The sequence below is a fragment of the Microchirus variegatus genome (genome assembly GCF_963457635.1).
Source record: "Microchirus variegatus genome assembly, chromosome: 6".
Classification (NCBI taxonomy): domain Eukaryota; kingdom Metazoa; phylum Chordata; class Actinopteri; order Pleuronectiformes; family Soleidae; genus Microchirus; species Microchirus variegatus.
The window spans coordinates 6,909,925-6,922,571 of record NC_139807.1 but is presented as its reverse complement, the minus strand read 5'-3'; the positions used below and the strand labels follow the sequence as shown (position 1 = coordinate 6,922,571).

General features: G+C 39.1%; 1 protein-coding gene across 1 annotated transcript; it reads left to right on the top strand.

Annotated features, from left to right (window-relative positions):
• Nucleotides 1-4,611: 4,611 nt before the first annotated feature.
• cxcl14 (chemokine (C-X-C motif) ligand 14) lies at nt 4,612-12,647 on the top strand. Its single transcript, XM_083891139.1, has 4 exons — nt 4,612-4,968; nt 6,419-6,524; nt 10,034-10,147; nt 10,743-12,647. The coding sequence occupies exons 1-4, from the start codon at nt 4,905-4,907 to the stop codon at nt 10,756-10,758; spliced, it is 300 nt and encodes a 99-aa protein (XP_083747265.1). The 5' UTR covers nt 4,612-4,904; the 3' UTR covers nt 10,759-12,647.

The following is a 12,647-nucleotide window of genomic DNA, read 5'->3' as shown; positions in this document are numbered from 1 at the left end:
AAGATAGCAGAAAGATATGATGCTGTTATAAAAGAATATTCTTCTTTAACTCTAACCCTAATTAGGCCCAACTAACCTGACTGTTTTACCTTTAACACAACCTCAGGCTCTATGTTTCACAGAGGTTTCACACATTTTTGTTGTTGAACTCTCCCGAGGATGACTCAGTTTAAGGTTTATTTTCAGAGTGCTCTGACCATGGCATGCGCTCGCATACTTCGTTCTCTTCATGTCAAAACAGATCGACACTGGGTCTCGCCTGAACACTAATGGACTGCCTGTTTATGAGCAAACTGACATGAGTATAATGGATTTCAAGATTCTATTTACACACACACACACACCAAGTCCAAACACACTATAACTGATGGCGTGTATGTTGTCATTTTTTTTACAGAAGAGCATTCTACTTTAGTTTGGTATCCCTGGTCTGTTTGTATGATAAATAATAATCTATAGGTCTCAGAGAACACTGTTCTGGATTTACTTTAATTTCTATATGGAAAATGGATTTTGCATGTTCTCACTGTTAGCGTGCGTGGGTTTTCTCTGGCTTCTCCGGTTTCTTCGCACAGTCCAAAAACATGCCGATTTTGGAATTAAGCAAATTGGACACTCTAAATTGACCGTTAGTGTGAGAGTGGATGGTTGTTTGTTTGAATAGAACAGATTCAAATGTGCATCTTTTTGCAAATTTACAGCGAGAAAATAATCAGCAATCAGGTCTGCTCATTCACTCAAACCTGCCACTAGGTTCAAATTCAAATTCAAAAAACTTTATTTGTCCCCAAGGGGCAAATCTGCCACTAGGTGGCAGAGAGACCTGACAGTAGAACAGGTAGAAAGTGTCACTTCGGTGCCATTAAACAGTGAAGCAGGGCAGAGTGTATTTCACAAAAAAGAACACTTTTTCCACACCTCAAATGCTGTTGTTGTATTTGATAATTGTGCACGTCAAAAGTGCAAGACAAACACACACTCCCACTCAAATCATTGCAGGTTTCTATGCAGCACCGGCACCAGCACCCGCCATCATTGACTGTGAGTCAATCAACGTTTATTTTTATGCTATTATGACATAATAATATGTTGTTTTACAGTTATATGATAACGTATTGTTTGGCAGGGTGAAACTCATCTTTAAATAATGAAACATTTCACATCATAAATACACTGTTTCCGGTTTATTGTGATAAGTTTGTCATAAAGACAACAAATGATGTTGTTATAACATTAAAAAAAAACATATTGTAATAACGTTGTTATTTCTAGCGTAGCAGCAGTTGCTCAGTAAGAAAGAAGTGTAGTTTTGCACGGATTTAAAAATAAAAACGGCAAGGCAAAAATGTTTAAAGAGCAATCGTGACTTTTATGTGAAATGAAAACAGTGGAAGGAAAAGGAAAAAAAAAACAATAACAACTGCTCGTCATCATTTAAACACAGTGACATGAACATGATCATTTAAAGTATTTACATCTTTGCCCAACGGCTGTTTGCTTCAACCTCCAACCCAACCCATGAATTACTCTCCAACACCTGCCTGCCTCTTTGCCTGTGAACAGTTTTTTTTGCATTCCTTTCTTTCTATTTTCCCATCCTGTCCCGCTAAGCTGCTCAAACTCAAACTCACACAGGACTTTAGCCACACCTTCACTTTGATGCCTGCAGAATAAGTGGTGACGAGTGGAACATGAACTTTTCTCTTCACCTTTTCATGGCCTCTGCATTTTGCACACAAGAAACAAAACAAAGCCACTCCTGAGCATCCCCGTATTATCAGCGGTTACTTCCCAGCATCTGCACACTTGTCTTTGTGTCTTTGTGTCTGTGTCCGTACATGCCCGCATTACCCAACACTTAGAAACCATTATTACCTCAATTATCCTCCAGCACCTGCCTACCTGTGTGTGTGTGTGCCAGCTGATGCAAAAGCATGCATGCAAAACTCGATATTGTCTGTCTCTCACGACATTTTTTTTTTGTCTTTTAACTGTGACAGGAAACACGAGCACCTGGAGGAAAATTCCAGGCGAACGTTGCTCATAAGAAGAATAGTTTAGGATGAGCGTGCGCTCCGATTGGCTGCTCATACAAGGCAGCAATTCCAGAATTAAGCTTAAATGCGATAAAAGTATCAGCAATTAAAAGGTTGAGAGATTGTGTCAGGTCATATGTCGGTATATGAAGTGCATGGATTTGTCCTTTCTCACCTGGTGCGAGGGCTCAGTCCCCAAAAAAGTTAGTAAAACTTCAGCAATCCTGCCTACTGCAGCTTTATGCAGTTTGTATCGGATCATTTAAGCAGTGATCATTTAAGTGTTTGGGTTACAAACTCTATTTCAGTATTTAAATATCGAGATAATCTGTCTTTATCCTAACAACACGTCATTCTCTAACTCCCATTCTCCACTGTTCTCTGTGTATTTACACCCTACGATCGACCCAAAGCCAAACAGACCCAACACACTTCACACACCCATTGCTTTGTTTGACTTTAGCATAAACTGTTTCTCACACTTTCGCTGTGAATTAAGTCTGCACGTGTGCAAATAAGCCATCAGTTCAGTGACGAGCCAGGTTTTTTTGTGTAACTTGACATTGCTCGTCTCGGTGTGGGATGAAGTCAGACTGCGAGAATGGGAAAGACAGTCCAGAAAAGCTCATGATTCGGCTGAAGTGTTGTGACAACTGCTATCACGGAACAGCTGCATTATTCAACTCGGCAGAGCTGTAAAAGCACATAAAACACCATAGAGCATACAGTGTACACAACCAGAGAAATATGAGTCTCAACTGTGGGAATCATTTGGAGATAGGTTAAGACGGACAGATATCCAAGTATTTCATCCTCAGATCATAAATATGTGGGTGAGGTCTTAGATCTCAGTGTCCTCACGTACACAATCTGTCACAGTGTCACAAGTCTCTACACAATTATTGTATAGAAATCTCACTGCTTTCTTTCTTTACCAGATCAATCATTGTCTTCATGCGGGTAGAAATCCTTCTGCCGCTGAATTCAACACCCCGTTTCATCATTTGCCCTTAAATGGCAATAAAATGGATTCAAATCTGATTCGCTCACTGCGCGTACACATATACCCGTAAAACATACTTCATGATCGCATTTTAAAAAATGTCCATTCTTGCGCTCAAGCTCTCGGATGTGAACGCGCAACGCTGCACTCACTCACTCACTCACTCAGGCGCAGGCTGAAGAGGGCAGAAGACATTTCATGGCCGCTGGTTTGAGTGATGACGGGAACTGATTGTGTCAGTGTTTGGGTCAGGAAGGTGAACACACACACACACACATAGTGAGGCAGCAACGTGGACACAAACACATCTCTCACAATGCAGGATGGTGATGAATGCAGTTTAATTATGTGGTCAGAGCGTCCCAGGTGGGAGGGGTCAGAGCTTCTTCTTCTCAGGACTATCTCTTACAGGCCAAAGGTTCAGCCTGATGACATCCCCTGATACAATGGATGCATTTATTCATATACAAAGGGCTGAGTGGTTGTGTTAATACCATATACACACGCAGTACAGGATGAATTTCAATCCTTTTTAAATGTGGCGACAACTATTCACCACAACTATGGTTTAAATGGATTATAAAGGTTTTTGTTTAATCAGATGTTGACATCAACACTGACTTCGCTGAGACATGCCACCAACAGATTTAGGCTCATCTAATAAAATGTATACCTGCTCAAGTGTTTAGTATTGTATTAGTATGTTTTGTTCATCTTCTGCATCAAAGACCATATAAAATGTGTGTTTTTAAGCTCATGACAGGACACATGGTTAGTTTGGTTACTTTGTGTCACTTTGGATGAATCCAAACAAAGGATTTCTGGACTTTGGTGTAAAGGGTGTGAGCAGTTTACAAACTTCAGTCTGTAAAGTGTTTTATAAGACACATATTAAATAGTCATAGGATGTTGTCAGAGTGAGTCATTATTGATCCATCTTGCAATAACGTCTGGTATCAGCTCATTATGGCTTGTAAAATAAAAGAAACAAAACATATTTTCTGTTGTTTTGTTTACCATTCAGTATATATATATATATATACCTGAAGTGCTCTCTTTGCTGCCCTCAAATGTCAGAAGGCCAAACTTAAATGATTTGCTGTAAGTCACCATATGGATTAAAAAAAAACCTTTCTCTGCACATCTGAAAAATAGCTTTACAAAATCACATCATAAAAATACAAATAAATGACGTTGCTCATACGTTGAAATATTGTGCGTAAATGTTGTCTTATTTCCCCGTTTTTTTTAGGGGGGGGGGGATGTCTCAGTCAGTTATATATTCACTCACTCGGGAGCCCAAAATAAACCACAAAGCAGACGTCATACATACCAGCCTCATTTTAGTGAACAATATGTGCACTTTGTGTTTTTCCATCGCTCCGTCCCTCCCTCCCTCCCTCTCTCGCACTCTCTTACCCCTCGCTCTTTCCACGTTCTCCACTTTTCCCTCGCTGGACACAAGTGTTTGATTCGCTGTCTGGCCGTGCATATTAATGAGAGGGGGACAGCGGGCTGCTTTTAAAAGAGCTGCTGCCTCAGAGAGAGAGAGAGCGAGAGGGAGAGAGAGAGAGAGAGAGATTCATCCAAGCGCGCAGGACGCACAGACACAGAGTTGCACAATCAGCGCTCCAAAAGCAGAAAAACTCTCTCTGCGCTCCTTCACTTCTCTCATCCAACACATCACTGCAAGTGGATAATATTTGGTGCATCTTTCAAACGACTTTTTCTTTGTTGTTTCTGTGCATTTAACTGCACAGAGGAACCGTTTTGGAGACTTCGGATTTTTGAAGAGTCTTGTTGGAAAACAAAAGCTTCCATCTTTTTCTTTTTGGTTTTTTGTTTTTATTATTTTTTTAGAAGACATGCGTCGGTGCACGGCGGTGCTGCTGTTGTTAGTGGTGGCCTTGTACTTCCTGAGCGCAGAAGGTAACCTATACTTCTTATGTGTTGATATGTTTGTGGACCAAATATAATCTACATGCTTGAGTTTTGGTTTGCAAGAATGTTAAAATGATGTGTAACACCACTGTTTATTTCCAAAATGTGTAGGAATCCTGGGTAAAGATGCCTTCAAATGCCCTCAGTGATGCATTTACGTGCATGTTGTCTCTGATTTTTATAATGTGCTTTATTTTTAATCTGATGACAAACACGTATTTTGGCCACAATCTTCTTGTATCCACAAACACCAGAAACTCCTTCTGACAACATGGCGATGATGAGGCTATGGTGTTATTGTTATGTTTGGTTATATTATATGTACACTAGCTGAAATCATTTAAAGCCAAAGGGAGGAGGTGGAGCTCAACCATTTCTTTGTCTATCACAATTATAGCTTTAATGAAGGACTTTTGTTTCGCTCAAGAGTCATGTCAGGAGGAATTATAAGTACTTTACGGAGAAATAAACCCACCAAATGTGTTGGAATATAGATTTTGGACAGATTTTTCTGGAGTAAATTAGCTTTTTCTCTGAAAAAGTTGTCTTCATCACCACATATTCATCTATATTCTTTCTAAACTTTCTGACTTAAACTAAACCAGTGAAATCAGGAAGTAGGACTCCCGTTTCTGTCTGTATATAGAGTGTTTTTAGGCAGTTGCACAGGCTTTTATTGTTTCTTTGTTGTCCGGTGTGTTTGTGCAGAGGGCTGGCACGACTGCTTGTCTTGTGACAGATTTAGAGTTTATAGGTAGTCAGGACAGATAGCAGGTGATGGATGAAGGAAAGCCTTGAACCATGCAGGTCATCACCTCCCATCACACACACACACACACACAAAAACACAACCCAGCAAAACTAATTTCCTGTTCAATCTGCAGCTTTAAAAAACTGCTGAGCCCGATTGATTGAAATGTAGAGATACCTCACTCTGCATGTTACTTCAGTTGACCATCTGCCTGCCTGTGTAAACAACAAAGTCTTATATGGAAGCAGTGGTGTATGAGAATTAGGTTTCCCATGGCTGCAGCAAAAAACACTTCAAAAACTTAAAAGTGCATGAACCAAAGCAGAAAAGGACTTGAATCTTTAGCAGTGAGGTACCAAATGTAAGCACAAGCACCGGGAATTCCTCCTCATCAGCGCAAATTGGAGATAAACCTCAGGATTTCAATAATGAATGAGAGCCAATTTGCCGTCAAATCACAAAGAATTAACTCCCCCATCAGTCTGCAGGAAGTAATTACGAAACCAACTATCATAATCTGTCAAACAATTCATTTCCCAGGTGGTCGCGCTCCATCATCATTGCTCCAATCTCCTCAGATCGCAGCAGGCTCCGGCAGTCTGAGACAGGATTCCCATTCATGTTTTTTTCTGTGATGAGTGATATCCATTATGAACATTGACATTGTGTGGTTTGATTTCTCAACAGCCTACAAGTGCAGGTGCACCAGGAAAGGACCAAAGATCAGATACAAGGATGTGCAGAAGCTGGAGATCAAACCCAAACACCCGTACTGCCAAGAGAAGATGATATTGTGAGTACAGTGAGACTTTTTTTTTTATTATCTCTATCTTTTTGCAGCTCTTTTTGCCTCTTCTTTTGTATTCCTCCTCATGGTCGATCTTTCTTTTGTCCCACTTGTCTCTTTATCTTTTCACATTCCTTCTTTCTCCTCGCACTGTGTTTTATTTCTTCTTCCCTTCAATGTGTGTGTGTGTGCATGCGACAAGCTCTATTTGTTCCTTCTGGACAGATATACAGTTGAAACTGTTCCGTGACTGGACTCCAGAAAACCATAAAAGTATCTGGCAGCTTTATGGCCTTTATCACAACACCCTGTCATCGGTGCTGAAAACACTTTGGAGTATTTAGAGTGTGATGATTTAATTACGACCTGCAGCCTAGAGGCAGGGACGATTTATGAGCAAAACTGTGTCTTGGAAAGGAAGCAGCTCTCAAGAACTTTCCAGAACTTTCAAGTATGTGCTACATGACAATGTCATGTAAACCTTTTTTTTTTACTATATATGTAATCTTACATTCCATACAAAGCACCGTACATGCAAAAGTGGATACCCACCCAATCTCAAACCTTAAGTGACTTATATACTCCTATAAGTGTCTATTATTTGATTGGCCAACTCTGTCCATGACATGACATCACTATATATGAGCTATAATGAAAGGCAGTTAGGATGTTGACAACTGGACTTCTTCCAAAAATGGGCATTAAATAGGCTTTGGCAACCAGATAGACCCAGCAATGTTGAATAAATAAGCATTTTTTTTATTTAGACATTAGAATTAATATAATCCATGCATACGTTAGAATAAGAGTTGGATGATCAAGTCTCAACAAAAGCCTGATAGAAGAGACCTGACATGATCTTTGTGTGGAATGTGTACGTCGTTTCACATCAAAGCCACGCGAGAGGAAAACAGATGGGATTGTTATGGCAGCATCCCCTGAGTGAGATTTGTGTTTGAGGTGTAATCTCTGCTGCCACCTGCTGGCATATTACAAATGACAACCTGGGCAGCAGCAGCAGCAGCCAAGTGAGAAAAACAGATTGTGTGGATGTGACATGGTGAATAAATCTGTTTACACCTTCACAATCCCAAATCTCAGGGACATAACAGTCCACATATGTGAGACATTAAATTTAAGGCTTTGGATTCAGGGTTGTGCTTTAAAGCTCCACCATTAAAATATCCTCAGTATGTTTTCACTGCACAGAGAATTGTATAGCATTTTCTTAAATTTGTAAATTGATTAACTGGAGATTCCATATTTTGTTATTGTTTAAACTAAGGTTTGTTTGAGTTTAGTGAAGCTATACGTCTTTTTTTTAATCATTGAACACATAGAGAAGAAATTACACCATAATTAAAGTAAGTATTTAAAATTATAGTATGACAACATAAAGACAGAGTTGGACAAAGAGTTTTTGTGTGCGTGAATGCCCTTTTAAAAAAAAGATTGAGTCTGAGAGGTTTATTTGATTTAGTCTTTTTTTGACCCTCAGGCCTGTTGTGTATGTTACAAAGCTATTAGTTAAGGCTACTCTATTAGCATGAGATGGGGGCCACCAGCTGTTAGTGCCTCGTGAAAAAAACGAGCCTCAGTCGGCTCCGGAAAGCAAACAGAAAGAAAGTGAGCGGGAGAGAAATGAGGGAGCGAGTCCCCCCTCCAGCCTTTGTTGTGGCCGTTTGGCTTACGGCGCTCAGTTTGGCATTCTGGACGACCACCCCGAACAACAAACACACACACACACACACAAGCTGAGAGCCACGAAATGTCCAATGTTCTCTCCATATTTCTCTACATTTCCACTTTTAAATCCATTGATGTTTCCATTAAATAACAAGTCCATTTTGTTACTTATTTTTGCTTTTCCGTCTTATCTTACTATACCTATTTTTCTACCCTATATTAAGCTGTGTTCAATCCCTTTACTTCAATAAATACACCTTTAAGAACACTTAATATTAAAGGACGTCACACAACCCAAGTATTATCTTAAACCTGGACTTAAAATGCACCGATTATGAGCGATTTCATCATTAGCCCATTTTTTCGCAATGGTCCAGTTGGTGACACGTCAGCACTCAAACAATACAAGAAAACACACAAATGAGAGCGATTTTGTGGTGATAACATTTAAATATAAGCTTCTTGCGTGGAATGCTACACTGACTCAAACCCTGGTTAAGTATGAACGGAAACGCATGTTTGTATGGGTTAAGTTCAGGGTGAGACTGCAGACCCCTCATTTTCCCTAAGGGTTAGCACTTAAGTTATCTATAATGGCCTTTGCATACCAAGAAAAAGAGGCTTCCGCTTCCAAATGAATGCTCTGGCTGAAAACCAAACAGTTTTTTATCTTAAAGCAATCATAGACACATACTCTTAAAGGCAAATAAACCCACCCTAAATGTTACAGACTGGACCTTTAAGCCTCTGTTTATTACAGACTTGCTGAACTCAAACATACAATCAAAGCTCAATTCTCCCACAACAGAGCATCTGCTCAACTGAACCTCAACAGCCAAACCCGCCGACAACTCAATGGCTCTAAAAGACGACGCAAAACGCTTTAATCTAATTCTTATAACCACTGAATGCAACATTTTTATTGAGAGTCAAGCCTTTTCTCTTCCAATCAACTCATTTGTGTGTTTTCCTCGGAGCCTTTTGAGTGTGTCACTGGATGGAGAGCCCCCCCCCCCCTGTTTTTTTCCCACATTTCAATTTTTTAACCTGAATACGCCACATTCAGGCAGACTATCTCTCTGCCGTTGCCTTTAAGTAGCAGGTTGCAGACAGAAGTGATTCAGTGAGCTTAGATGTCACATCTTTTCAGTGGCACCTCCAAAATATTGCTCCATTGCCAAGCAACTGCCTCCCAGTGGAGGCAAAAACCTAACTGTGGAAATGCTAGTGACACTGGCGAAGAATAACCGCTAAAATTTAGGGGAGGGAAATGTGTTAACCAGGGTACAACCTGACCAGTTCCTATTCAGATGAGTCAGACTGTTTTTCAGTGCCGTTAATCTGCATTTTTACTCCCCTCAGTTCACACAAATGGCTCCTGGAGTTGATTATCTCTCAAACCACTGAAGTCAAAGCCAGCTGTCCAGACGTATTATGCAAGCCGAATGAAAAAGTGTCGTCCATTGTGATTGTGTCAAGTGGCAGCGCTGGAACGAATGACTTTTCTCATGATCGATCAATCTGTCGCTGATTTTCTTTAGAAAAAGAAACCAGAAAATATCAAAGGAACAATTTGAGTAAAAAAAAAAAATCTGGATTTATTTAGAAATTGGGCTGGTGGCCACTATAATCTTAAAGTAAACTCAGATTGAGGTAAAAATGCACTTGGTATATTCAATTGAATTATCCTGTCAAATATTTAATGGTGCAATTCTGCTCCAGTACGCCATCTTTTATTCACGTTCAGCTTCCTCATGAGTCCTCATGAAGGCAGACTTTGTGATTTTAATGGTGTCTTCCTCTCCTTTCTTCTCTGCTCTTCTCATCAGCGTGACGATGGAGAATGTGTCTCGGTTCAAAGGGCAGGAATATTGTCTTCATCCCAAACTTCAGAGCACCAAGAATCTGGTCAAATGGTTCCGTATCTGGAAGGACAAGCACAGGTAATAATGCACAGAATCTGATGATAGATTAAAAGTTGGTTATATGTGGCCTAATGAAGCCTGGAGGGTGAGATTTTTGTGGGGGGTTTTTTTTAGATTTATTGCATTTAAATTTGTTTCAAGACCATGCACAAATGTATTGTGAGGACACAAGCAACTGTGCCATCCCTATAAAAGAAAACGAGCATCTGCTGTTGAAGGAATAATTCATCATTCCTGGAAAATATGCTTTATCAGCCAGCAGCTGACTGGCTTAGCTGTAAGCACATAGTCTGAAAAACAGAGGGAAACTGCCAGAGCTGGAGACATCCCAGCTGGTCTGGTGAGGAGGCTTCACCTCAGATTGATCAAATATCTATGTACAATGAACCCATATGTTGATTATATACATAAAGATATTTGCAAATTTAGAGAGACAAAAACTGATCATTTGATTTCATTGTTTTATTGATTTGTTTTGTTGAATCACCTCCCTACACCTGTAGGGATCAAAATCATGTGATCAAATCCTGTATCCTTCCATGTGTATCCACGTGTATGAGTATGTGAAATCACTGAAAAAAAGTAACACTTTCTATTTGTGTTTCTTCCTCAGGGTATATGAAGCCTAAAACATCAGTATCCCAACCCACATGGATCAAACAAGCACTATACAACACCACCACCAGGACTGTTTTTGAAGTACACGATGTAATCTACAGTCCTGATGTACTTCACTTTCTCTTTAGCCTGAGATCTGTCAAACGCATTAAGAGATTCCATTAGTTTGTATGAAAGCCGGTGGGCTCATTTTAGTCGGCCATCATTGTTAGGTACAGCCACTCACCAGTCCAGTCTTCACCGCTGTTATTATGCTTGTCAAACAGTGTACAAGCCACTGACATCATGTGTTCACACAGTTGCAGGTTTATTGAACTATGATTTAAAGAGACGTTTGGTTTTTAGGCTTCTTTCATGATAAAAAAATGATCTGGTTTGGATCTGGTTACCTGTGTTTAAGAGGTCGGAGTAGAAATGCAGAGATAAAGAAGTCTGATTCTGTGTGTGTTTAGAGAGGAGGCAGGAGTTTGTACTGTTTGGTCAGAGCAAGATCTACCACTGTGCACTGTGTTTTTCAGGTCCATGTTATTCATATGTGTCAAACAAACACACCACTCTGCAGTAATATGCAAAAAAGAAAAAAGAAAAAAAGTCTCACTAAGCATTCATAGTTTCTGTGGATATGAAAAATACATATAGTTCATATGTGCCATTGCCTCATACATTACAGTCTGTGTATTGGAGGTAAACATTATTATTAAAACACTAACAAAGCAAGATTATCTACAGTTTACATCAAATCTGTTATCTGTTCCATAGTTTCCATAGATGTTTTAGTTCCACCGGTTCAATGAATTGTGCAATAAAGCAACATCTAATAGAAATGATCTCTATAACCTTTGTATTAAGCTATGATAGCCCTAAAGGGTAATTATTTTCTATTTTTGTTCATGTGAACTCATATCCCACTAAAATATCCAAATCAGCAATGCTTTACTTTACGTCCCAAACTCCATTCACTTCTAATACAGAAGTAAAAAAAAATATTTTAAAACAGGTCAGAAATAGTTATATTGTTATATTGTTATATAGTTGAAACTATACATATTAAGTATGTTTCTGTCATGGATTTTCCTACATTTGGTTCTTTACCAAGTGTTTACTTACAACACAATGATGGCCCTAAATAAAATACTGTGTCTATTTTACGGGAATAAATAACCATATCAGTGCAATGATGTGGCTTGTTGATTTTGGTTTTTTGAACAACAACACTGACATATTTCAAGCTTTGGATACATCGCTGGTTTGCTGGAGTTGATTCATGGTTGGATTTGTTATTTTTCATGTTTTCTTTTTTGTTGTGGACAGTAAGAAAAAAAACAAAATATTATATGTGTTAACTTTGTAATGGGCAATAAACTGTATCATATGTGATAAATAATTTGACAAGTGCACACACTTTGTTTAATTTTCTTATTTTCACCCAAAGTACAATTTGGCTGAAAACAACATTAAGTATAATAATGTTCATTTCACTGTTTCATACAGCCCTATACTCTTCTATGATGTAGATCTCCTGAACATTACTGTCAGTTATGTTATTATTCTGTATGCTGTGGGCACACTTTGTAATTATGACTTTTGGTAGAATCCAGGATACACACACACTATATAACGGCGTATATAAACATCACATTTTCTTTGCATTTTAAAGAATGTGCATTACTCTTGTTTTATATCATATATAAAAATATATACAAAGACGTATTTTGTAAATGGACCAGTGCAGCCTATTCACCTTAAGACTTTATAGTGTCGTGTATGTTGTCTCACTGCATTATAGTTGTTGTTGCTTTTTGTCTATTTAAATCTTGGTTTGACGACATATACTTGGGAGGGTGCATGTCTGGACTAGTCCACCAAACATACAGTTATATGTTCCACTGACTATTAAACA

Excerpts from the sequence above, each read along its gene's own strand:
- cxcl14 (XM_083891139.1), top strand. The coding sequence starts at position 4,905 with ATGCGTCGGTGCACGGCGGTGCTGCTGTTGTTAGTGGTGGCCTTGTAC. Across the intron at positions 4,969-6,418 it reads GTACTTCCTGAGCGCAGAAG|CCTACAAGTGCAGGTGCACC; the intron begins GTAACCTATACT and ends ATTTCTCAACAG. Across the intron at positions 6,525-10,033 it reads TGCCAAGAGAAGATGATATT|CGTGACGATGGAGAATGTGT; the intron begins GTGAGTACAGTG and ends TCTTCTCATCAG.